This window comes from Engystomops pustulosus, chromosome 10 (genome assembly GCF_040894005.1).
Source record: "Engystomops pustulosus chromosome 10, aEngPut4.maternal, whole genome shotgun sequence".
Lineage (NCBI taxonomy): Eukaryota > Metazoa > Chordata > Amphibia > Anura > Leptodactylidae > Engystomops > Engystomops pustulosus.
Genome location: NC_092420.1, coordinates 89,012,394 through 89,040,230, shown reverse-complemented (window position 1 = coordinate 89,040,230; position 27,837 = coordinate 89,012,394). Strand labels below are relative to the sequence as shown.

The 27,837-nt window shown below is 48.1% G+C and overlaps 1 protein-coding gene across 2 annotated transcripts in view; it reads right to left on the bottom strand.

Annotated features, from left to right (window-relative positions):
- DMBX1 (diencephalon/mesencephalon homeobox 1) overlaps nt 1-27,456 on the bottom strand; it is a 52,385-nt gene extending 24,929 nt beyond the window's left edge. Inside the window, exon 1 of one of the 2 annotated variants that reach the window (XM_072127933.1) lies at nt 27,192-27,456. In XM_072127933.1, coding sequence (XP_071984034.1) covers nt 27,192-27,230 — 39 coding nt within the window. In that variant the 5' untranslated portion in view covers nt 27,231-27,456. The remainder of the gene's footprint in view (nt 1-27,191) is intronic. The other variant, XM_072127934.1, reaches the window with a different exon arrangement.
- Nucleotides 27,457-27,837: the final 381 nt, after the last annotated feature.

Sequence of the window (27,837 nt, the reverse complement as noted above, 5' to 3'; positions counted from 1 at the left end):
TTTGTAACTGAGCTGCTGAGAACTTTCTTCATGTAGATATAAATATAGACAGAGGGAAAGGTAGATAAACATATAGATGGACAGAGACAGACGTATAGGGGCACATTTACTAAGGGTCCGTCGGCCGCATTTCCATCGGGTTTCCCGAGGCGCTGGCTTTCATGCGGGGGCATGGCCGATTGATTCGGACAAACTGAGGAATTTAAAATTCAAATTGTGTTGCAAAATCAGCACTCACATGCACCAGGAAGAAGATGGTGAACTCCGGCGGACCTGAACGGGAAAGCGACACATTAAAAAAATTGGGCGCATGCTGTAAGTGAATTGCGGCAGCTCCGAATCCTCGACGGACATTCCGGATCAGCGGATGCATCAGGACGGGTAAGTAAATGTGCCCCATAGGGGCTCATTTACTAAGGGTCGCGCTGCTCACTTTTGTCAGACTGTTTGCGTTTTTTGGGTTTTGCGCGGCTTGGACAGGTATTTAAAAGGTGTCTGCGCTGGGACTGTGGAAGAAGAAGGTGAACTCTGTTGGACCTGAGCGGGGAAGCGACACATGCAGGATATCGGGCGCACGATCTTAGTGAATCGCGGCAGAGTGCATTGTTGTCGGACACAGACCTACAGAGACAAACATATAGATAGACAGACACACATATGGATAGATAGACATATATGACAGACAGACATGAGAAATAGATTGGTTTTTCATCATAATAAATGTTGAAAACGGACATTATGGGGCACATTTACTTACTCGGTCCAGTCGCGATCCAGCAGCGCGTTCTCCGACGAGGATTCGGGTACTGCCGGGATTCACTAAGGTCGTGCGCCTGATATCCAAAAGGTGTCGCTGCTGCCCCGAGGTCCGCTGGAGTTCACCTGCTTCTTCCCGATGCATGTGAGCGCTGTTCTTGCGCCACTTTTCGTTTTTAAATTCCGTGGTTTTTCTGAATCTGTCGGGTTGTCCGACGGCCACGCCCCCGATTTCTGTCGCGTGAAAGCCAACGCCGATGCACCACAATCCGATCACGTGGGCCAAAATCCCGGGGCAATTCGGTGCAAATTGGAAATCGTCGGGAAACCCGGGAAATACGCGTTTCGGACCCTTAGTAATTGAGCCCATATATGACTCATCATCAGTTATGTTCAGTTTATTTCTATATATTTATCACATACTTATTCTTTAACAGGGATAAAAAATTTAAATTCTGACGCTTATTTGAACTTAAAAGACATAAAATACTGAAACCACAGGTCACATACGACTTCACATTGTACATTTTATAATATGTATCACAAGAAATCAAAAATTATTTATTGCAGTGTATAAATTTCACAACCTTTACCATAGAAATATTAGGGCACATTTACTTACCCGGTCCCTGCGCGATCCCCAAGGTGCGTTGTCCGATGAGGATGCACTCTGCCGCGATTCAACAAGATTGTGCGCCCGATATCCTGTATGTGTCGCTTCCCCGCTCAGGTCCGCCAGAGTTCACCTTCTTCTTCCTGGTGCATGTTAGTGCATTGGTTACGACACAATTTGAATCTGAAATCCCGAGCTCAGTCCAAATCAATCGGGTTGTCTGACGGCCACGCCCCGATTTGTGTCACATGAAAGTCGGCGCGATTGTGGCAAAATCCGTGCACCAAAAACCCCTGTTAAATGCTGTGCAAAACGGAAATAGTCAGGAAACCCGACGGAAATGCAGTCCGCGGACCCTTAGTAAATGTGCCCCAATATGCACCCTGCACCCCACTGTATAATGATGTATTATATACCCTGCACCCCCTGTATAATATATAGTAATTTATTATATACCCTGCACCCCCTGTATAATGTATAATGATGTATTATAAATCCTGCACTCCCCGTACAATGTATAGTGATGTATTATATACCCTGAACCCCTGTATAATGTATAGTGATGTATTATACACCCTACACCCCGCTGTATAATGTATAGTGATGTATTATATACCCTGCACCCCCTGTATAATGTATAGTGATGTATTATACACCCTACACCCCGCTGTATAATGTATAGTGATGTATTATACACCCTGCACTCCCTGTATAATGTATAGTGACGTAGTATATACCCTGCACCCCGCTGTATAATGTACAGTGATGTATTATATACCCTGCACCCCCTGTATAATGTACAGTGATGTATTATACACCCTACACCCTGCTGTATAATGTATAGTGATGTATTATACACCCTACACCCTGCTGTATAATGTATAGTGATGTATTATACACCCTACACCCTGCTGTATAATGTATAGTGATGTATTATACACCCTACACCCTGCTGTATAATGTATAGTGATGTATTATACACCCTGCACCCCGCTGTATAATGTACAGTGATATATTATATACCCTGCACCCCCTGTATAATGTATAGTGATGTATTATACACCCTGCTGTATAATGTATAGTGATGTATTATACACCCTACACCCTGCTGTATAATGTATAGTGATGTATTATATACCCTGCACCCCCTGTATAATGTACAGTGATGTATTATATACCCTGCACCCCCTGTATAATGTACAGTGATGTATTATATACCCTGCACCCCGCTGTATAATGTACAGTGATGTATTATACACCCTACACCCTGCTGTATAATGTATAGTGATGTATTATACACCCTGCACCCCCTGTATAATGTACAGTGATGTATTATATACCCTGCACCCCCTGTATAATGTATAGTGACGTAGTATATACCCTGCACCCCGCTGTATAATGTACAGTGATGTATTATACACCCTGCACCCCGCTGTATAATGTACAGTGATGTATTATATACCCTGCACCCCCTGTATAATGTATAGTGATGTATTATACACCCTACACCCTGCTGTATAATGTACAGTGATGTATTATATACCCTGCACCCTGCTGTATAATGTTCAGTGATGTATTATACACCCTACACCCTGCTGTATAATGTATAGTGATGTATTATACACCCTGCACCCCCTGTATAATGTACAGTGATGTATTATATACCCTGCACCCCCTGTATAATGTATAGTGACGTAGTATATACCCTGCACCCCGCTGTATAATGTACAGTGATGTATTATATACCCTGCACCCCCTGTATAATGTATAGTGATGTATTATACACCCTACACCCTGCTGCATAATGTATAGTGATGTATTATACACCCTACACCCTGCTGTATAATGTATAGTGATGTATTATACACCCTGCACCCCGCTGTATAATGTACAGTGATGTATTATATACCCTGCACCCCCTGTATAATGTATAGTGATGTATTATACACCCTACACCCTGCTGTATAATGTATAGTGATGTATTATACACCCTACACCCTGCTGTATAATGTATAGTGATGTATTATACACCCTGCACCCCCTGTATAATGTACAGTGATGTATTATATACCCTGCACCCCCTGTATAATGTATAGTGACGTAGTATACACCCTGCACCCCGCTGTATAATGTACAGTGATGTATTATACACCCTGCACCCCCTGTATAATGTATAGTGATTTATTACATACCCTGAACCTTCTGTATAATATATAGTGATGTATTATATTTTATACATAGGGAAGAGACCATTTAGCCAGAGAAATACAGGCAGACATGATAGGTGGGATGCTTAGCCCGGACATATGGGTGGGATATATTGGTGGATATCACATGTCTGTGGGGTACACATGACGGTTTAAGGAAGGTACCCCTAGATTGGGGGCTGGCGTTATTAGATTTAAAAGGGTTAAAAATGTGGGTACTTTAATAGGTTTTTGTTATTGAGATGTTATGGGTTTTTTTTAGAATGATTTTCCTTTGTATTTAATAGTTAATTGCAAGTCACAGGAGGAAGAATGGTGGAAGATGTGAGATGGTGGTTCCTCGGTTGGCCGACTTGCCAGCTGGGAATTCAGCTTCCAGGGTTCAAAAATGTGTGATTCTATCCCAAGTGCCTGATTTTTGGATATTATGGGTTAATATATAAAAAAGAAAGCTATGACCTTATTTTCATGTCTCTGTTATTTTTGGAAGTTACTTATACGGTTAAAGTTTACTGATATTCGTGTTCTGGGTAATTTATTAAAGTGCCCTATGGGTGGTTTACATAAGGTGTTGTGTCCAGTCAGTTTGGGATGGGAGCTTGTAGTTTCACTGCAGGAATTTCAGGCCAATTAACCCTTTGCGCTCCCGCTGGCAGCAGACATCTTGGGGTTGGGTATCTCTCTGGTCACCATTGTCCTCATGAATACATTAGTCTCTTTTTCTTCTTCAGCATCTGTTCATTTAGTAGCAATTAATCATCATGATGAATAGAGTGAGGTGACTGTGTCCCGGGGACCTCTCTGACAGAAATAACAAAGCAATGTGCCAGAAGCCATCTCCAGGACAAGTTATTAGCAGGAGCCTTCCTCTCCACCGGATCCTGGTGTGGAGACTGCATACCCCATAGCACCCACATACTGCATGTATACGGCACCTGTATATACATCACACAAACTGCATCACCTATACACAGAGTACATTACATTCCTGGACATGTATCCAGTGCTGTACACCTCCATCCTGTGCCGAAGATCCTGCAGCCTACCCTGGTGGATCTGTTTCCTTCACTGGAGGACCTGTATTGGAGGATCTCTATCCTGTGCTGAAGAACCTGCATCATACACTGGAGGATCTACACCCTGTGCAATGGGACCTCTACACTGCACTGGAGAACCTGACCCCTATATTGGAGGATCACTATCCCAAGCTGAAGAACCTGCCCCCTACACTGGAGGATCACTATCCCAAGCTGAAGAACCTGCACCCTACACTGGAGGATCACTATCCCAAGCTGAAGAACCTGCCGCCTACACTGGAGGATCACTATCCCAAGCTGAAGAACCTGCACCCTACACTGGAGGATCACTATCCCAAGCTGAAGAACCTGCCCCATACACTGGAGGATCACTATCCCAAGCTCAAGAACCTTCCCCATACACTGGAGGATCACTATCCCAAGCTGGAGAACCTTCACCTAACACTGGAGGATCACTATCCCAAGCTGAAGAACCTGCCCCCTACACTGGAGGATCACTATCCCAAGCTGAAGAACCTGCCACCTACACTGGAGGATCACTATCCCAAGCTGAAGAACCTGCCCCCTACACTGGAGGATCACTATCCCAAGTTGAAGAACCTGCACCCTACACTGGAGGATCACTATCCTAAGCTGAAGAACCTTCCCCATACACTGGAGAATCACTATCCCAAGCTGGAGAACCTTCACCTAACACTGGAGGATCACTATCCCAAGCTGAAGAACCTTCCCCCTACACTGGAGGATCACTATCCCAAGCTGGAGAACCTTCACCTAACACTGGAGGATCACTATCCCAAGCTGAAGAACCTGCACCCTACACTGGAGGATCACTATCCTAAGCTGAAGAACCTCCACCCTACACTGGAGGATCACTTTCCCAAGCTGAAGAACCTGCCCCCTACACTGGAGCATCACTATCCCAAGCTGAAGAACCTGCCCCATACACTGGCGGATCACTATCCCAAGCTGAAGCACCTGCCCCCTACACTGGAGGATCACTATCCCAAGCTGAAGAACCTGCCCCCTACACTGGAGGATCACTATCCCAAGCTGAAGAACCTGCCCCATACACTGGCGGATCACTATCCCAAGCTGAAGAACCTGCACCCTACACTGGAGGATCACTATCCCAAGCTGAAGAACCTGCACCCTACACTGGAGGATCACTATCCCAAGCTGAAGCACCTGCCCCATACACTGGCAGATCAGTATCCCAAGCTGAAGAACCTGCCCCATACACTGGAGCATCACTATCCCAAGCTGAAGAACCTGCACCCTACACTGGAGGATCACTTTCCCAAGCTGAAGAACCTGCCCCGTACACGGGAGGATCACTATCCCAAGCTGGAGAACCTGCACCCTACACTGGAGCATCACTATCCCAAGCTGAAGAACCTGCCCCCTACACTGGAGCATCACTATCCCAAGCTGAAGAACCTGCCCCCTACACTGGAGGATCACTATCCCAAGCTGAAGGACCTGCCCCATACACTGGCAGATCAGTATCCCAAGCTGAAGAACCTGCCCCATACACTGGAGCATCACTATCCCAAGCTGAAGAACCTGCCCCCTACACTGGAGGATCACTATCCAAAGCTGAAGAACCTGCCCCATACACTGGAGGATCACTATCCCAAGCTGAAGAACCTGCCCCATACACTGGAGGATCACTATCCCAAGCTGAAGAACCTGCCCCATACACTGGAGGATCACTATCCCAAGCTGAAGAACCTGCCCCCTACACTGGAGGATCACTATCCCAAGCTGAAGAACCTGCCCCCTACACTGGAGGATCAGTATCCCAAGCTGAAGAACCTGCCCCATACACTGGAGCATCACTATCCCAAGCTGAAGAACCTGCCCCCTACACTGGAGGATCACTATCCAAAGCTGAAGAACCTGCCCCATACACTGGAGGATCACTATCCCAAGCTGAAGAACCTGCCCCCTACACTGGAGCATCACTATCTTAGGCTGAAGAACCTGCCCACTACACTGGAGGATCACTATCCCAAGCTGAAGAACCTGCCCCATACACTGGAGGATCACTATCCCAAGCTGAAGAACCTGCCCCGTACACGGGAGGATCACTATCCCAAGCTGAAGAACCTGCCCCCTACACTGGAGGATCACTATCCCAAGCTGAAGAACCTGCACCCTACACTGGAGCATCACTATCCCAAGCTGAAGAACCTGCCCCCTACACTGGAGGATCACTATCCCAAGCTGAAGAACCTGCCCCATACACTGGAGGATCACTATCCCAAGCTGAAGAACCTGCCCCATACACTGGAGGATCACTATCCCAAGCTGAAGAACCTGCCCCCTACACTGGAGGATCACTATCCCAAGCTGAAGAACCTGCACCCTACACTGGAGGATCACTATCCCAAGCTGAAGCACCTGCCCCATACACTGGAGGATCACTATCCCAAGCTGAAGAACCTGCCGCCTACACTGGAGGATCACTATCCCAAGCTGAAGAACCTGCCCCCTACACTGGAGGATCACTATCCCAAGCTGAAGAACCTGCCCCATACACTGGCGGATCACTATCCCAAGCTGAAGCACCTGCCCCATACACTGGCAGATCAGTATCCCAAGCTGAAGAACTTGCCCCATACACTGGAGCATCACTATCCCAAGCTGAAGAACCTGCACCCTACACTGGAGGATCACTTTCCCAAGCTGAAGAACCTGCCCCGTACACGGGAGGATCACTATCCCAAGCTGGAGAACCTGCCCCCTACACTGGAGGATCACTATCCCAAGCTGAAGCACCTGCCCCATACACTGGAGCATCACTATCTTAGGCTGAAGAACCTGCCCACTACACTGGAGGATCACTATCCCATGCTGAAGAACCTGCCACCTACACTGGAGGATCACTATCCCAAGTTGAAGAACCTGCCGCCTACACTGGAGGATCACTATCCCAAGCTGAAGAACCTGCCCCGTACACGGGAGGATCACTATCCCAAGCTGAAGAACCTGCCCCCTACACTGGAGGATCACTATCCCAAGCTGAAGAACCTGCCCCCTACACTGGAGGATCACTATCCCAAGCTGAAGAACCTGCCCCCTACACTGGAGGATCACTATCCCAAGCTGAAGAACCTGCCCCCTACACTGGAGGATCACTATCCCAAGCTGAAGAACCTGCCCCCTACACTGGAGGATCACTATCCCAAGCTGAAGAACCCGCCCCCTACACTGGAGGATCACTATCCCAAGCTGAAGAACCTGCCCCATACACTGGAGGATCACTATCCCAAGCTGAAGAACCTGCCCCCTACACTGGAGGATCACTATCCCAAGCTGAAGCACCTGCCCCATACACTGGAGGATCACTATCCCAAGCTGAAGAATCTGCCCCATACACTGGAGGATCACAATCCCAAGCTGAAGAACCTGCCCCATACACTGGAGGATCACTATCCCAAGCTGAAGAACCTGCCCCCTACACTGGAGGATCACTATCCCAAGCTGAAGAACCTGCCCCCTACACTGGAGGATCACTATCCCAAGCTGAATAACCTGCCCCATACACTGGAGGATCACTATCCCAAGCTGAAGAACCTGCCCCCTACACTGGAGGATCACTATCCCAAGCTGAAGAACCTGCCCCCTACACTGGAGGATCACTATCCCAAGCTGAAGAACCTGCCCCATACACTGGAGGATCACTATCCCAAGCTGAAGAACCTGCCCCCTACACTGGAGGATCACTATCCCAAGCTGAAGAACCTGCCCCCTACACTGGAGGATCACTATCCCAAGCTGAAGAACCTGCCCCATACACTGGAGGATCACTATCCCAAGCTGAAGAACCTGACCCCTACACTGGAGGATCACTATCCCAAGCTGAAGAACCTGCCCCCTACACTGGAGGATCACTATCCCAAGCTGAAGAACCTGCCCCCTACACTGGAGGATCACTATCCCAAGCTGAAGAACCTGACCCCTACACTGGAGGATCACTATCCCAAGCTGAAGAACCTGCCCCCTACACTGGAGGATCACTATCCCAAGCTGAAGAACCTGCCCCCTACACTGGAGGATCACTATCCCAAGCTGAAGAACCTGCCGCCTACACTGGAGGATCACTATCCCAAGCTGAAGAACCTGCCCCCTACACTGGAGGATCACTATCCCAAGCTGAAGAACCTGCCCCATACACTGGAGGATCACTATCCCAAGCTGAAGAACCTGCCCCATACACTGGAGGATCACTATCCCAAGCTGAAGAACCTGCCCCGTACACAGGAGGATCACTATCCCAAGCTGAAGAACCTGCAATGGTTTTAACAGGTTCCCTACATGCAAGAAGTCTGTCATGTAGCAAACCAAGTTCTATACATAAATACAGCTCCAGCTCACACCAAAAGTATAGCTCCATATGCACAGCACCAGAACCAAGCCCGGTGTATAAATATCAAAATACCAAAATCAAGTATTACACATACATATCAAAAGCAGCAGGGGCGTTACTAGGAGAGGCAGGGCCCCATAGCAAATGATGAAGCTCAATCAAAATTACTGCTAGTTTAATGCTAGTAGCTCTAATACTAAAGACTAGAGATGAGCGAGTATACTCGTCCGAACCTATCGGGAGACACGCGCGCACACCTGCAATGTGAAGAATAGAATTAAAACATTAAAAACAGTGAACACAGGAGCATTTAAGTGCAGAACACATTGAAAGAACACTATTCTTCACATTCCAGATGTTCGTGCACATATCCTAACTTAGCGGGAGACACGCGCGAACACCTGGAAAGTGAAGAATAGTGTTATTTCAATGTGTTCTTACAAGTAAAACATCTGCAAACATCTGGTTTTTTTTTTTTTTTGCACTGTTCTTTTACTGTTCAGTTTTATTAAAAAAATGCTCGGGTCTCCCATTGACTTCAATGGGGCTCGTTATTCGAGACGAGCACTCGAGCATCTGGAAAAGTTCGTCTCGAATAACGAGCACCCGAGCATTTTAGTGCTCGCTCATCTCTACTAAAGACTCAAAGATATCCAAAGAAAAATGCATCCAGCACATATCAAGCAGGCAGAAGTGGCGTCTTCTGTATTGCTGTAGTTTTAGAATACAGGCAAGTGGGAAAAGCAGATCAACTGTAGCTCCATGTATGGCTGTGTACTGCGGCTGTACCTCCATGTATGGCTGTGTGCTGCGTCTGTAGCTCCATGTATGGCTGTGTACTGCGGCTGTAGCCCCATGTATGGCTGTGTACTGTGGCTGTAGCTCCATGTGTGGCTGTGTACTGCGGCTGTACCTCCATGTATGGCTGTGTGCTGCGTCTGTAGCTCCATGTATGGCTGTGTACTGCGGCTGTAGCTCCATGTATGGCTGTGTGCTGCGGCTGTAGCCCCATGTATGGCTGTGTACTGCGGCTGTAGCTCCATGTATGGCTGTGTACTGCGGCTGTAGCCCCATGTATGGCTGTGTACTGCGGCTGTAGCCCCATGTATGGCTGTGTACTGCGGCTGTAGCTCCATGTATGGCTGTGTACTGCGGCTGTAGCCCCATGTATGGCTGTGTACTGCGGCTGTAGCTCCATGTATGGCTGTGTACTGCGGCTGTAGCTCCATGTATGGCTGTGTACTGCGGCTGTAGCCCCATGTATGGCTGTGTACTGCGGCTGTAGCTCCATGTATGGCTGTGTACTGCGGCTGTACCTCCATGTATGGCTGTGTGCTGCGTCTGTAGCTCCATGTATGGCTGTGTACTGCGGCTGTAGCTCCATGTATGGCTGTGTGCTGCGTCTGTAGCTCCATGTGTGGCTGTGTACTGCATCTGTAGCTCCATGTATGGCTCTGTACTGCAGCTGTAGCTCCATGTATGGCTGTGTACTGTGGCTGTATCTCCATGTATGGCTGTGTACTGTGGCTGTAGCTCCATGTATGGCTGTGTACTGCGGCTGTAGCTCCATGTATGGCTGTGTACTGCGGCTGTAGCTCCATGTATGGCTGTGTACTGTGGCTGTATCTCCATGTATGGCTGTGTACTGTCGCTGTAACTCCATGTATGGCTGTGTACTGCAGCTGTAGCTCCATGTATGGCTGTGTACTGTGGCTGTATCTCCATGTATGGCTGTGTACTGTGGCTGTAGCTCCATGTATGGCTGTGTACTGCGGCTGTAGCTCCATGTGTGGCTGTGTACTGTGGCTGTATCTCCATGTATGGCTGTGTACTGTGGCTGTAGCTCCATGTATGGCTGTGTACTGCGGCTGTACCTCCATGTGTGGCTGTGTACTGTGGCTGTATCTCCATGTATGGCTGTGTACTGTGGCTGTAGCTCCATGTATGGCTGTGTACTGTGGCTGTATCTCCATGTATGGCTGTGTACTGTGGCTGTAGCTCCATGTGTGGCTGTGTACTGTGGCTGTATCTCCATGTATGGCTGTGTACTGTGGCTGTAGCTCCATGTATGGCTGTGTACTGCGGCTGTAGCTCCATGTATGGCTGTGTACTGCAGCTGTAGCTCCATGTATGGCTGTGTACTGTAGCTGTAGCTCCATGTATGGCTCTGTACTGCAGCTGTAGCTCCATGTATGGCTGTGTACTGTGGCTGTAGCTCCATGTATGGCCGTGTACTGCAGCTGTAGCTCCATGTATAGCTGTGTACTGCGGCTGTAGCTCCATGTATGGCTGTGTACTGCGGCTGTAGCTCCATGTATGGCTGTGTACTGCGGCTGTAGCTCCATGTATGGCTGTGTACTGCGGCTGTAGCTCCATGTATGGCTGTGTACTGCGGCTGTATCTCCATGTATGGCTGTGTACTGTGGCTGTAGCTCCATGTATGGCTGTGTGCTGCGTCTGTAGCTCCATGTGTGGCTGTGTACTGCATCTGTAGCTCCATGTATGGCTCTGTACTGCAGCTCCATGTATGGCTGTGTACTGTGGCTGTATCTCCATGTATGGCTGTGCACTGCGGCTGTAGCTCCATGTATGGCTGTGTACTGTCGCTGTAGCTCCATGTATGGCTGTGTACTGCAGCTGTAGCTCCATGTATGGCTGTGTACTGTCGCTGTAGCTCCATGTATGGCTCTGTACTGCAGCTGTAGCTCCATGTATGGCTGTGTACTGTCGCTGTAGCTCCATGTATGGCTGTGCACTGCGGCTGTAGCTCCATGTATGGCTGTGTACTCCGGCTGTAGCTCCATGTATGGCTGTGTACTGTCGCTGTAGCTCCATGTATGGCTGTGTATTGTGGCTGTAGCTCCATGTATGGCTGTGTACTGTGGCTGTAGCTCCATGTATGGCTGTGTACTGCGGCTGTAGCTCCATGTATGGCTGTGTACTGCAGCTGTAGCTCCATGTATGGCTGTGTACAGCAGCTGTAGCTCCATGTATGGCTGTGTACAGCAGCTGTAGCTCCATGTATGGCTGTGTACAGCAGCTGTAGCTCCATGTATGGCTGTGTACTGCGGCTGTAGCTCCATGTATGGCTGTGCACTGTGCCTGTAGCTCCATGTATGGCTGTGCACTGTGGCTGTAGCTCCATGTATGGCTGTTTACTGCAGCTGCAGCTCCATGTATGGCTGTGTACTGCAGCTGTAGCTCCATGTATGGCTTTGTACTGCAGCTGTAGCTCCATGTATGGCTGTGTACTGCAGCTGTAGCTCCATGTATGGCTGTGTACTGAGGTTGTAGCTCCATGTATGGCTGTGTACTGCAGCTGTAGCTCCATGTATGGGTGTGTCCTGCAGCTGTAGCTCAAGTGGTAAAATGAATTTCAAAAAGTCTGTGTGCCCCCCACTCCATATATGAATAAAACTAAGCCTTTAAGTGAGCAGGGAAGATGCAGCAGAAATGTGAGCTCAAGGGTAATACAAGCACTTACTTCCATTCTAGATGTTTTCTCCAATCTTCTTCTGTGACCTAAACTGCCATGTCAGTTTCTTGCAGCCACAACTCATTTCTATAGAGTTTGCAAAACAAAAATGTTTGGTTCTTCTCATATATATATATACACAGTAACCAATAGCCATAGTAACCCCACAGTAGCCAATAGTCACAGTACGTACCCCTTTATCAAATAGCCAAATTTTTTACCCAATATTTACAGTGCCCTGTTTTAGCCACATCACAGTACCGGAAACCAAATTTACCCTTCCCCATGGTAGGCATGACAAAATACTTTTCAAAGCAAGTACTTCAGCTCTACTTTTTCTAGAAAAATAGCATTATTTGTTGTTGGACCTGAACTCTGCGCCTCTACTCTGTGATGGAGAACCTGCACCCTATGCTAGTAATTTGCACCCTGTGATGGATAACCCCAAACCATGTGATGGATAACCCCATACCCTGTGATGGATAACCCCATACCCTGTGATGGATAACCCCATACCCTGTGATGGATAACCCCATACCCTGTGATGGATAACCCCATACCCTGTGATGGAGCACCTGCATCCTCCGATGCAGAACCCAACAACCTGTGATGGAGGGCCTGCACCCTGTGATGGAGAACCTCTGATGATTTGTGCACCCTGTGAGGGAGCACCTTATGGAGCACCTGTACCCTGTTTTAGAGTACCTGCACCCTGTGATGGAGAATCTCCACCCTGTGATGGAGCACCTGCACCTTGTAAGGCTTCGTTGGGTACAGGGAAGTGAGAGCAAAAACTCCCAAAAGTAGAGCAGACCACCCTGCGGTACACTGCAGAGGCCATGGCAGGAGGATGATGGAGTACAATGATGGAGGCAGCACCCCCCATTACATCCTCACAGAATACAAGGATTTTCCCCTTTTTATAGGGGTGGAAGGAGCTTTTATATCTGTGAGAACTAATCCTCAGCACCTATGAGTTGTAATAACCAGAGAGTCTACTTTGTACGCAGCTCCTATTATTTGGAGCAGAAAAATATATTGCTATGTTACTAACGACACTACAATTAATGCCACTTTTACCGAGGACACGCCTCCAGTTATGACACCAGAGACAACAACACCAGAGATACCGACACCAGAGACAACGACACCAGAGATACCGACACCAGAGACAGTGACGACAGAGACAACGACACCAGAGATACCGACACCAGAGACAGCGACGACAGAGACAGCGACACCAGAGACAACGACACCAGAGCCCCCGAGACCCCCAAAAACAGAGACCCCAAAAACAGAGACAGCGGCAGCGGAGATACTGACAGGAGAGATGTCAGGAGTAGGAGAGAGAGTGGCAGAAGTGTGGGCAGCCGCTGTCCATCCAGTAGTGGCAACAGGACCCATTTGGTTAAGACTACATGCAATCAGGGATTGGCAGATCAGTGGTTTACCCGATCCCTTTGCAAGTTATCTCCAAAACAAAGGGGGGAGGGGGGATATTTTAAGACTGGTTCTTTGCATGTCAGCATTAATATTCCCCCTTGTTGGTGCACATCTCCCTAGATCAACTAAGAGGGTTCTCCATCTTAGTTGTTGCGGAGAGGTTCTGGTGCAGATTTCAGCTATAACCTCCATTGGACTATAGTGAATATGGTGGGCAAGGGTATTCACACCCCTGTCTGCCTCCTGCTCGCTCCCATCCTGTCCTCTGCTCTTTCACATGCAATGGGGATGGCAAGAGGAAAAACAAAAAAACTGGCGGAGAGGACAAACAGGGTGGGTTCAAAAAGTATGATTGCTGGGGCTTTAACTACCGGGACCCCATGGATGACAAGAGTAGGGGACTGTGGGTCCCTCGTTTACTGAACTTAGCCGCATACAAGTGAAAGTTTTAGTGGCCTGGACATTGGTATGCCTGTGTTACTACATTTATCACCTATCCTGTGGTTAGGACATAACCAACTGTTAAAGATCTTTATCTAGGGCTAAAACAGCCCTTCTACAATTGTAAGGTGATTTCCAAATTTTAGATCTTTGTTCCTAGTGCTGGGATAATGGGCACAGAATAGACAGTCACTCGGCCATAAATTGTTCTCAAATCACTGCATTTATTTCAAAGCAGGCAGTCGTGTATAACAGAACAGAAAAAACCATGCAGAGTGCATGAAAAAGGTGATAAAATACTGAAATGCTATGGGTTAGCTTGAATATACCAGAACTTACCACTTTAGACATTTTGAACTTCATTATTGGAAAAATACTAGTGGGAAACAGAATATTTATACTAATTGTCCTTGTATTAGCTTTGTATGAGTCACAACATGGCCTTCAAGCAGAGAAGTCAAAGAAAAGACAAGCTAAACAGTAGCAAGGACAACGTAATTTCTAAACAGTTCACACAAAATGATGTTTGAAACATAACATGGCTGGACAGTGGACAACATGACCCTGGCTAAGACAAGATGGCCTCCAGTTAGACAAAATGACGCCTGAAGAGAAATATGATATATCTCCCACAACACTGGAAGGGCCCACACACAGAATACTGTACCTCCCATCTGTGTTGTGATCTCGTTTATGCATAAGGGTCTGAATAATCCAAAGGTGAGAAGCCTGAAGGAACCAGGAGGCCATACTATGACACCCAAACACCAATGATGGATGGATCATGGATGTGAGGACACCACGTCGTCGTGATGCAGTATTTCCAATATAATGGACTGGACAGGCCACCAGGATCCAACAGCACTTTGACCTCTGTGGACAACAAGATAGAAGATGAGCATGTAACAGCCAACTACAGATCTAAAACAACAAAACTATCATTGGAATCAGCTTAGATCATTGAGCCATGGTTTCCAAAGTCGGTGAGGTTCAAGCAGTGGAAAGGCCCCAGGTGTCCACCATTGCAAAAGTCCTGATCTCAGCTATTATGGTATAAATGCATTGCACAAGTCTTTCACCTACAGGTTACTTGCTCTTTATTACTGGCCATGGGCAGAATCAATAGTTTTCCGAGCTCGGGGTTTTCATTTTGTTTTTAAGCATTTTTTCTGTCTGAGACTGCAGCTAAGCTATGATTAAGAATTATGAACACTGCGGCCATCCATCCTCTGTCAATGAGGCAGCAGAACTCCAGCAATGTCCCACATCAATGCAGCGTTAACCCTTCCTTTAAGTTGTGCCAGCTTAGTTTTAGTATTTAGCACTACGTTGAGACTATTCTAGCTATGACCCCAGACTGCACCAATGTCCTATACAGAAACCATCAGAGAAAAAGACCCTACATAGAGAACACCCTGATACAGAGAACCAGAACCTAATTAGAACCAATCTTTATATAGAGAACCAGACCCAACATAGATACTATCTTGATACAGAGAACCAGACCATACAAAGTGACCATCCAGATGTAGAGAACCAGACCCTACATAGTGACCATCCAGATGTAGAGAACCAGACCCTACATAGTGACCATCCAGATGTAGAGACCCAGATCCTACAAAGTGACCATCCAGATGTAGAGAACCAGACCCTACATAGTGACCATCCAGATGTAGAGACCCAGATCCTACAAAGTGACCATCCAGATGTAGAGAACCAGACCCTACATAGTGACCATCCAGATGTAGAGACCCAGACCCTACATAGTGACCATCCAGATGTAGAGAACCAGACCCTACATAGTGACCATCCAGATGTAGAGACCCAGACCCTACATAGTGACCATCCAGATGTAGAGACCCAGACCCTACATAGTGACCATCCAGATGTAGAGACCCAGACCCTACATAGTGACCATCCAGATGTAGAGACCCAGACCCTACATAGTGACCATCCAGATGTAGAGAACCAGACCTTTCATAGAGACCATCTTGATACAGGGAACCAGACCCTACATAGAGACCATGGTGATACAGAGAATCAGACCCTACATAGAGACCATCCAGATGTAGAGAACCAGACCTTACATAGAGACCATCTTGGTACAGGGTACCAGACCCTACATAGAGATCATCCAGATGTAGAGAAGCAGACCCTACATAGAGCCCATTGGGATACAGAGAGCCAGAACCTACATAGAGGCCAATCAGTTGTAGAGAACCAGACCCTACATAGAGACCATCCACATGTAGAGAACGAGACAATATATAGAACCCATCTGGATCCAGAGATCCAGACCCTACATAGAGACCATCCAGATGTAGAGAACCAGACCCTACATAGTGACCATCCAGATTTAGAGAAGCAGGCCTTACATAGAGACCATCCTTTCGGTTCTGAGTTCCAATAAATGGAGCGAGATGCGGTGGCGCTAGGCTCGGAATAAACTCCCCAGTACGATCTTTAAAATTACATCACAAAATGATGTAATACAACTGATGTAATTTTAAAGATCGTACCGGGGAGTTCATTCCGAGCCTAGCGCCACCGCATCTCGCTCCATTTATTGGAACTCAGAACCGAAAAGCTGCATATACCTATTGGCCTCCACCTGGGCATATATAGGTCAAGAAGGTTGGCGCCTGGAATCTCCCGTTCTACTCTACATGCACACTAATTGTGCTTCAAGGTGAGCACCCACCTATGTTCTTTTAGATATATTACGTTTTTACCCCACTACACAAGGAGAGCGCTCTTGTCCCCTTTTGTTTCCCTCTACCCTGAGACTTCTGGGTCAGAGCAATCCCTGCTCACCCAGCTCCAGTCTCACCCTCCAGGTTTCCACTTGCACCATAGAGACCATCTTGGTACAGAGAACCAGACCCTACATAGAGACCATCCAAAGCCTATATAAAGCCCATCAGGATACAGAGAGCCAGAACCTACATAGAGGTCAATCAGTTGTAGAGAACCAGATCCTACATAGAGACCATCCAGATTTAGGGAACCAGACCCTACATAGAGACCATCCAGATTTAGGGAACCAGACCCTACATAGAGACCATCTTGGTACATGGAACCAGACCCTACATAGAGACCATTGTGATACAGAATATCAGACCCTACATAGAGACCATCCAGATGTAGAGAACCAGACCTTATATAAAGACCATCTTGGAACAGGGAACCAGACCTTACATAGAGACCATCTTGGTACAGGGAACCCGACCCTACATAGAGACCATGGTGATACAGAGAACCAGACCCTACAAAGTGATGATCCAGATGTAGAGAAGCAGACCCTATATAGAGCCCTTTGGGATACAGAGAGCCAGAACCTACATAGAGCCCATTGGGATACAGAGAGCCAGACCCTACATAGAGACCATCCAGATGTAGGGAACCAGACCAAATATAGAGCCCATCAGGATACAGAGATCCAGACCCTACATAGAGACCATCCTGATACAGAGATCCAAAACCTATAAAGAGTCCATCCCTATATAGAGAGCCAGACCATACAAAGAGTCCAGCCAGATATGGAGAACCAGACCTTACACAAAGTTTATCTTGATACAGCGAACCAGACCCTACATAGAGACCATCTTGATAAAGGGGACCAGACCCTACATAGAGACCATCATGATATAGAGAACCAAACCCTCCATAGAGTCCATTCTTATATATCCTCCGTCGAGGATTCAGGTCTTCCAGCGATTCACTAAGGTAGTGCGCCCGATGTCTACCAGGTGTCGCTGCTGCGCCGAGGTCCGCTGGAGTTCGCCGGAGTTTACCATCCTATACTGGGTGCAGGTAAGCACGTGTCAAGCGCCACTTTTTTCTTTTAAAATACAGCTTTTTTTCCGAATCCGTCGGGTTTGCCGACGGTCACGCCCCCCCTCTTTCCGTCGCATGCATGCCGGTGCCGATGAGCCACAATCCGATCGCGTGCGCCAAAAAACCCAGTGCTATTCAGGGAAAAACGTTGCAAATCGGTACTATTCGGGAAACCCGACGAAAAATAGCGATTCGGGCCTTAGTAAATGACCCCCAATGTGCCACATTTGCTAAAAACAGTGCATTCTGTACTATGTGTAGTTTACCTGTGTAGTGTACAGGGGGCACCAGATTTCTGGAGCACGTTCTTGATGAATTTGGTGCCCCCAGCAATGCTCCGACAGAGGGCACCAACTTTTTTTGTGTTGCATCTTTAACATTGGGCATGTGACCCACTTCTGTATGATTCTCCATGATAAATGTGGTGCACGGAACGCACTGAGCACCGGAACGCTAATTTCAGTGCAGAAATATGCTGCAGCGCTGTATATATATTACTGGAGGCTTTATATTTATTACTGGAGCTGTAATTATATATTACAGGGGGGGCTGTTTATATATTACTGGGGGGGCTGTATATATATTACTGCGGGGTATATATTAATTACTGGGGCCTGTCTGGTATTGTACCTTTGATTCGCACTACCTGGCATTTATGGAGGACCCCCTGTTGGTGGCACTTAGCGCTTGGATTCAGACAAAGGGCAAGGGCTGGATTTTCCAGTACCTCGCCACCACCTCGGTCCACCACTCCACCAGCTGCTGCGACTATCCAGGGGTCTTCTTTGGCGTCATGGCTGGCGGCCTAACTGAGCCACGCTGTCATGGTTTACCCTGGCTAGTTCCGGACCCACCAACTTCTCTCTGACCGCATAGACCTTTCCAGATAGTAGATAGAAGGACTAAGAGATACTTGGGTCTGGTGTACTAAATTTGGGCCCTCCAAACAAAACGCTGAAAGAAAAACTTGGCAATCTAGCAATCACAGCATGCACACAAACAACCAACCAACCAAGGCTCAATACAGGAAGGAGGGCGATAGGGAGGACAGGAATAACGGGTAACAAGCAGAGCAGGTCCACAAAGCACTCAATATTAAATAAACACAGACAAAGGGGAACAGACATGAGAACAGTGGTGAGAGAATACAAGAGAACAGACAAACTTCCCAGAATCTCTCACAGTATACACTCACCGGCCACTTTATTAGGTACACCTGTCCAACTGCTCGTTAACACTTAATTTCTAATCAGCCAATCACATGGCGGCAACTCAGTGCATTTAGGCATGTAGACATGGTCAAGACAATCTCCTGCAGTTCAAACCGAGCATCAGTATGGAGAAAAAGGGTGATTTGAGGCCTTTGAACGTGGCATGGTTGTTGGTGCCAGAAGGGCTGGTCTGAGTATTTCAGAAACTGCTGATCTACTGGGATTTTCACGCACAACCATCTCTAGGGTTTACAGAGAATGGTCCGAAAAAGAAAAAACATCCAGTGAGCGGCAGTTCTGTGGGCGGAAATGCCTTGTTGATGCCAGAGGTCAGAGGAGAATGGGCAGACTGGTTCGAGCTGATAGAAAGGCAACAGTGACTCAAATCGCCACCCGTTACAACCAAGGTAGGCAGAAGAGCATCTCTGAACGCACAGTACGTCCAACTTTGAGGCAGATGGGCTACAGCAGCAGAAGACCACACCGGGTGCCACTCCTTTCAGCTAAGAACAGGAAACTGAGACTACAATTTGCACAAGCTCATCGAAATCGGACAGTATAAGATTGGAAAAACGTTGCCTGGTCTGATGAGTCTTGATTTCTGCTGCGACATTCGGATGGTAGGGTCAGAATTTGGCGTCAACAACATGAAAGCATGGATCCATCCTGCCTTGTATCAGCGGTTCAGGCTGGTGGTGGTGGTGTCATGGTGTGGGGAATATTTTCTTGGCACTCTTTGGGCCCCTTGGTACAACGCCACAGCCTACCTGAGTATTGTTGCTGCCCATGTCCATCCCTTTATGAGCACAATGTACCCTGTAACATCTGATGGCTACTTTCAGCAGGATAATGCGCCATGTCATAAAGCTGGAATCATCTCAGACTGGTTTCTTGAACATGACAATGAGGTCACTGGACTCAAATGGCCTCCACAGTCACCAGATCTCAATCCAATAGAGCATCTTTGGGATGTGGAGGAACGGGAGATTCGCATCATGGATGTGCAGCCGACAAATCTGCGGCAACTGTGTGATGCCATCATGTCAATATGGAGCAAAATCTCTGAGGAGCTTCCAGCACCTTGTTGTATCTATGCCACGAAGAATTGAGGCAGTTCTGAAGGCAAAAGGGGGTCCAACCCGTTACTAGCATGGTGTACCTTATAAAGTGGCCGGTGAGTGTAGATGTTCCAACAGAACAGAGCCAGGGATACGCTGCAGATACAACAATATCTAGCAAATACTGAATAACAAAAATGGATCCTGGCCACTTCTGATGGGAGGATATAAATTAACATAGCTGAGAACTAAAAACACCAGCAGGTAATGCAGAAACACCAGCAACAAGAAAACAGGTATAAAACAATCAGGCTACATAGCACAGTGGTAGAGAGCTGACTAGTAAGGCCAAAGGATGTCGGTTTAAATCCTGACACCAGCCCCACAGACTAGTGGATATTAAGAGGGCACTGTCCACGCGCCCAGTGAACAGCCGCTCAGTCATGCCGGTGTGGTGTGCACTGGCTACCCCTCCTCCAGTCCTGGTTAATCTGCCCACTATTCTGCCCGTTCCTGTGCCCCTTTGAGACGCAGAGCCAGGGGTGCAGCAGCTAGCTCTGGCATGTTCTCTGACAAGCCGCTTCCTCCTTCTCAGGAGGCTGTTGGGGCATCCTGTGTAGTGCAGACCCCCCCCTGTGGCCCTTCCAGATCAGCAGGAGGTGACAGCCCCCGTGGGATTGTCTGTCATGCCATCCATTAGGTCTCTCCACCGTGGCCATGATTCTCCATCATCTAGCTTCCCTTCCTGAGGGGTCATCAAGCACTTTGCCGAGGCCTGGTCCAAGGCGCTGTAAACGGCTAGTGTCTGTAGACCAGCACACAGGAATGCATGGTGGCGTTATGACGAGGACTTCTAGAGGTGTTTGTCGCTCCAACCAGACAGGGTTAGTGTGGTGTAAGTGGCCAATATCTGGTTGTGGTTGACGGTGTCGCAACGAACCCCCTCTCAGCCCATGGCCACTGGCACCTCTGGAAAAGCTGCACAGGGGTCAGTGGCCGGGTGGGCATTCAGAAGTCTGTGCTCTAAATATATGCTGCTATAATGTGTGCTATAATGTGACGGAGACTGTTGTTTTAAAGTGCCTTAACATTTGGAGAAATGTTGAGATTTATGCGGTTTCATAAAATTGTTAAATTATGTAAAATAAATGGGTTAGCATTTGCATTCAAGTAGTCTGAGAAATTACATGTGGTCCATCCTCAGCACAGTGAGAAGGTTCTGTAATAAAGGTATACACATACAGGTATGGAGCGTGAGGAACCACATCTACAGAGAAATGACATGTGGACCCAGCCTCAGCCCAATGAGAAGGTTCTGTAATACATATACAGATCTGGAGCGTGAGGAACCACATCTACTGAGCAGCGACGTGGACCGAGCATCAGCCCAGTGAGAAGGTTCTGTAATAAATATATACACATACAGATCCGGAGCGAAGGTACTGAAATACATATACAGTTCTGGAGGCTGAGGAGCCACATCTTCTGAGAGGTGACATGTGGGCCCAGCCTCAGCCCAATGAGAAGGTTCTGTAATACAGATATATACAGATCTGGAGCCTGAGGAGCCACATCTACAGAGCAGCGACGTGGACCGAGCCTCAGCCCAGTGAGAAGGTTCTGTAATACATATATATATACATCTGGAGCCTGAGGAGCCACATCTACTGGGAAGTGACATGTGGACCCAGCCTCAGCCTAGGGAGTAGGTTCTGTAATACATTTACATATACAGGTCTGAAACCTGAGGAACCACATCTACAGAGAAATGACATGTGGACCCAGCCTCAGCCCAATGAGAAGGTTCTGTAATACAGATATATACAGAACTGGAGCGTGAGGAACCACATCTACTGAGAGGTGACATGTGGACCCAGCCTCAGCCTAGGGAGTAGGTTCTGTAATAAATATATATACAGGTCTGAAACCTGAGGAACCACATTTACAGAGAAGTGACATGTGGGCCCAACCTCAGCCCAATGAGAAGGTTCTGTAATACAGATATATACAGATCTGGAGCCTGAGGAGCCACATCTACTGAGAAGTGACGTGGACCGAGCCTCAGCCCAGCGAAAAGGTTCTGTAATAAATATATACACATACAGATCTGGAGCGAAGGTTCTGAAATACATATACAGTTCTGGAGGCTGAGGAGCCACATCTTCTGAGAGGTGACATGTGGACCGAGCCTCAGCCCAGTGAGAAGGCATTCCGGGTGTGGACTTTGCTTCAATAATCTGGTTGCTTTTTCCCTTTTTTTTTACTCCAGCGGATTTTATCGAGGAGTTTCGTAGATGAGGGTGAGTGACTGCGAGACTCACATCCACTCCAGGGTTCACTATTCTTGCTAGTTGTCTTGACAATCTGGCATTCAGGAGATGTCCACTGGAGTTTATGTCATTGGATTTGTGACCAAGGAGCCGGGCCGCACAGGTCCGTCCTCGCCCCTTTGCAGCCCGTGAGACAGCACAAGGAGTTTCTTTGTATGCGCCTAATCCTGCAGCAACATCCAGGGATAAAAGCACCATCAAACCACAACTTTATGAGGGCAAATCTTCTCTAATCCTTCGCTTTAGCTAAACAAAGCTCCTCGCCCTAATCCGCTATTGCTTGGGAAAAAAGCTACGATTTTGTTTTTAGTAAGAAGATGATCCAAAGGACTAATTTTGAGAGAGACTAACCAGCTCTGACAGCCTATAAAAGAGACAGCTGAAATAGATGCAAACTTCCCTCTCAATCCAAGCTCTTGCCGTAAACGCAATAAGGGACATATCCCGGATTTAGCTGCGCTCTTGTAGTTTTGTCTTATTGTACTGACTGCTCCCAGCCCTGGACCCGCACTTTATTTGATCTTCTGAAAAGTGATTATTCCCAGTCGAACAATGCATGAGAGTGTATTACCAGTAAGTAAGATGGCTACAGAGACATGAGAACCCACATGGCCCAATGGGCAGGGTCCACACACTTCTGGGCAATTATATCAGCAAGATTTCATTAATAAATTACCAGACTCTACTTATGGCAGAGAATGTATAAGGTATATATATGTATAAGGTATAATGTATATATATATATGATGTCCAGCCGGGAGACCTCTGATTGTGAGCGCAAGTGCAAGAGACTGTACGGTACAAAGAGCAACACAAGAGATCATATAGTAGAGGACAGAGAGTCACGTAAGAAAGTGCTCCGGATAGTGAGCAACACAATAGAAGCACAGAGAGCATACAGAGCTTCACAATAGAGAGCGCTCCCAGCACAGGAAGAGCTATATGATAGAGAGCGCCCCCAGGGAGAGAGCTACATGATAGAGAGTGCCCCCAGGACAGAGAGAGCGACACGATAGAGAGTGCCCTCTGGACTAAGAGTGCGACAAGATAGAGAGCGCCCCCAGGGAGAGAGCTACATGATAGAGAGTGCCCCCAGGACAGAGAGAGCGACAAGATAGAGAGCGCCCCCAGGACAGAGAGAGCGAAACAATAGAGAGCGCCCCCAGGACAGAGAGAGCGACACGATAGAGAGTGCCCCCATGACAGAGAGAGCAACACAATAGAGCGCACCCCCAGGACAGAGAGAGAAACACGATAGAGAGCGCCCCCAGGACAGAGAGAGCGACACGATAAAGAGCGCCCCCAGGACAGAGAGAGAAACACGATAGAGAGCGCCCCCATGACAGAGAGAGCAACACAATAGAGCGCACCCCCAGGACAGAGAGAGAAACACGATAGAGAGCGCCCCCATGACAGAGAGAGCAACACAATAGAGCGCACCCCCAGGACAGAGAGAGAAACACGATAGAGAGCGCCCCCATGACAGAGAGAGAAACACAATAGAGCGCACCCCCAGGACAGAGAGAGAAACACGATAGAGCGCCCACCAGGATAGAGAGAGCAACATGATGCACAGTGGGCCCAGGACAGAGATAGCAGGGAGAGCCCCAAAAGCAGCAAGAGCAACACAACAGAGAGCACCTCCAGGACAGAGAGAGCAACACAAAACAGCGCAAAGGTCAGAGAGTAACACAAAGGAGCCTAGGTGATTGAGCATTGTATGCTTTGGTAGCAATTTATCTGCCACAATCAATTATATGGGGGGCTTGATGTGCCCCCAGCCCTTACGCGGTCCTTGCGCAGGTTATAGCTAGTGCACAGACACAGGGCACAGCACCCTCCACGCTCCTCCCTGGACACTTGGACTGGAGGTCCAAGTAAGAGAGGAAAAGTCTTAATTCCTGGCAGTGCACCTGTAATTGTGACTTTATAAACCTTGATAAATATCCCCCTAGCAGATTATCGTACATAGGGGGTCATTTACTAAGGGCCCGATTCGCGTTTTCCAGACGTGTTACCCGAATATTTCTGATTTGCGCCGATTTTCCCTGAATTGGCCCGGGATTTTGGCACACGCGATCGGATTGTGGCGCATTGGCGCCGGCATGCGCGCGACGGAAATCGGACGTATTCGGAAAAACCGCCGCATTTAAGAACGGAAAATGTGTCGCTCGGGACGCGCTTACCTGCACTCAGCCGGCCTCGGTGAATTCCGGCGCGTTCAGATGCTTTTCAGCGCAGCAGCGGCAACTGGTGGACGGCGGAGGAACTACCTTATTAAATCCCGGCCGGACCCGAATCCAGCGCAGAGAACGCGCCGCTGGATCGCAAATGGACCGCGTAAGTAAATCTGCCCCATTATGTTTAGAGCATACCTATCATATACAATAGAACATCACATGTGGGGACAGGGTTGGACTGGCCCACCGATGTACCCGATGCCCCGAGGATTCCCGTTGCCTTTAGCTCTGCCCCTAATTGGACAAGGATAGATTTCAATAACAGAATGGTGCAGGGAGTTGTTAACTCTGTGCATCATTACTGTTCCCCTGCTGTAGCTCTGATGCCGGCACACAGAGGGGCCACAGGGGAGATGAGAGGGGACCACAATACGAGGAAGAAATGTGAGGGTACCACTATATGAGGGGGAGATGAAAGGGGACCACAATATTAGGGGGTGATGAGAGAGTACCACAATATGAGGGTGAAATGAAAGGGGACCACAATATGAGGGTGAAATGAGAGGGGACCACAATATGAGGGGGGGATGAAAGGGGACCACAATATTAGGGGGTATATGAGAGGGGACCACAATATTAGGGGGTATATGAGAGGGGACCACAATATTAGGGGGTAGATGAGAGGGGACCACAGTAGGAGAGAAAGATGAGTGACCACAATAGGAGCTGGCAGAGGCAAAGATTGCTTTTGATGGGTCCTACCTAATGCTGAACTTTACATCCATGTTGACCAGATAGAATCGCATCTGGAGCATCTCGTCCCTTACATCTGAAGGCAGAAATATTTAGACGCTTACGCTTACATTGTGCAAGAAGAAACACCACTTACCGAACACAAGCATTTAGGTCTGAACGCAAAACTGCGTTTTGGGAGGAGGTTCTCCATATGCACCTAACAGCTCGCCCCCTAATTTGTGTTGCATGGAAGCCAGAAGCTGCACCACAAAAGGGTCACGTGCATCACAATAATGGCACAGATACTTCTTAAATACCCGTGCAGGCCGTTTTAGCCATGAAGAACGTGAACAGTCCGACTAAAGTGCCCCACACGACCCTTATTAAATGTGCCCCTATGTTTAGACCATATCCGGATAGATCCACTGCGTGCCCTGGGTGTATAGGTGGTGGCGGAGCTATAGGGGACATTGTTCTCATATCATATTTCTGAGTTACTATTGGGATGGATCGTGGACGGTTTGTCCGGAAATCGCTGTGGAGCGCGGGAATTTATGGAGGTCATTTCTGCTGCTTGTTGTTCCCAGTATTTATTGCCACTCAGGAAGAGCATAAAAGGTGGCGGCCGGAGGCGAGTCTACAGACCCCATACTACAACCTGGGAGAGCCGTAAAGAAGACGGAGGAGCTGGAGCCAAGACATTAACCCCATAACATGAAGATAGCTGCAGCAGCTGTCCTCCTCCACTAAACCACAGCAATGATCTCCATCACCAATCCTTCTCATGTGGCACAGGGATCGGGTGGACCTACCTCCTCTCTACACATCTAGAAAGGCCGGAGCTCTGCTACACATGACCTTATTAATCAGACATAAGTCAGGGCTATCCTATACATGTTCTCAGAGATCAGCCATGGGTCAGGGATATGCTACATGTAACGCTTACCTACATGCGCACACATATCGAGTACATACACATACATACAGTTGCAACATCCCCCACCGGGGCCTAGCCTTCTCTTGGGGCCTGGAGGCAGCTGGGGCCTGGAATACCGGAGTGGCTGGCGGCTGCAGCATAGGCACGCTAGTGTCACGGTGCTTGGTTTGGGGACCGGAGGGCTGTCCCACAGCCTGGCAGGTCTCCAGCGGGGGGTGTATGCAAGAAATGATATAGAGGGAGAGGTTGTGGGACTGGTTCTCCCTGGGGCAACCCTTAGAGTCTGTAGTGTGTGTCCCTGGTGGAAGGATGGGGCGCCCTTGATGGTGATACAGCCGTAGCCGTTGCACAGTGCTATATACAAACAGCAGATACACAGATCATATCACAGATAAAACATATACACATCACATATATGTTATATACATACTATGCTGTACAATGTTCTGCATAATATGTATATAATGGTGCACGTCCTCCACTCTTTAGTGTCAGGTCGGATGACTGGGCCCCCTGATACTGCAGGTCCCATAGCAACTGCTACCAGTGTACTTACGCCTTTGCCTTCAGCCGTGTCCATGTCCGGCCATTCCATCAAAGCCCTTCAGCTTGCGAACTCCACTGTCAGGCATCCTCGTTCCTTCAGCTTCCTTACTGTGTGATCCAAAGTCAAACCAGTGGTATAGCACAGTGGGTTTGCTGAGGCCATGGACCCCGCTGGCCAAGCCAAGACTCCAGTGCAATCCTTGCTGGAGGACATGTGTGATCTGCACTGGCATCAGGATCAGCTTATGGAGGACATACAGACTATTGCCAAACACCTGGACTCTGCAGCAACTCTTGTAGCATACAGATCCCAGCACACCCGCTCCTCTGCTACAGCTCCTGTGAGTCCTGATGTCCAGCTTCCACTTCCGCCTCGTTATAATGTAAGTGCCAAAGACTGTTGTGGATTCCTGAACCAGTGTCTATTCTAATTTGGAGTTGCATGCTTAGCTATGGCCGTGGTCACACGTACCGCTAGGCGTCCGTCATAACGCGACGCTAGCGCAAAAGGGAGGTCCTCGGCCTGAACGCACATGCGTTTCCAGGGAAACGCATGCGATTGTTAAGCCGATCGCATGCGTTTTTCTGGAAACGCATGTGCGTTCGGGCCGAGGACCTCCCCCTGTGCGCTAGCGTCGCATTATGAACGGACGCTT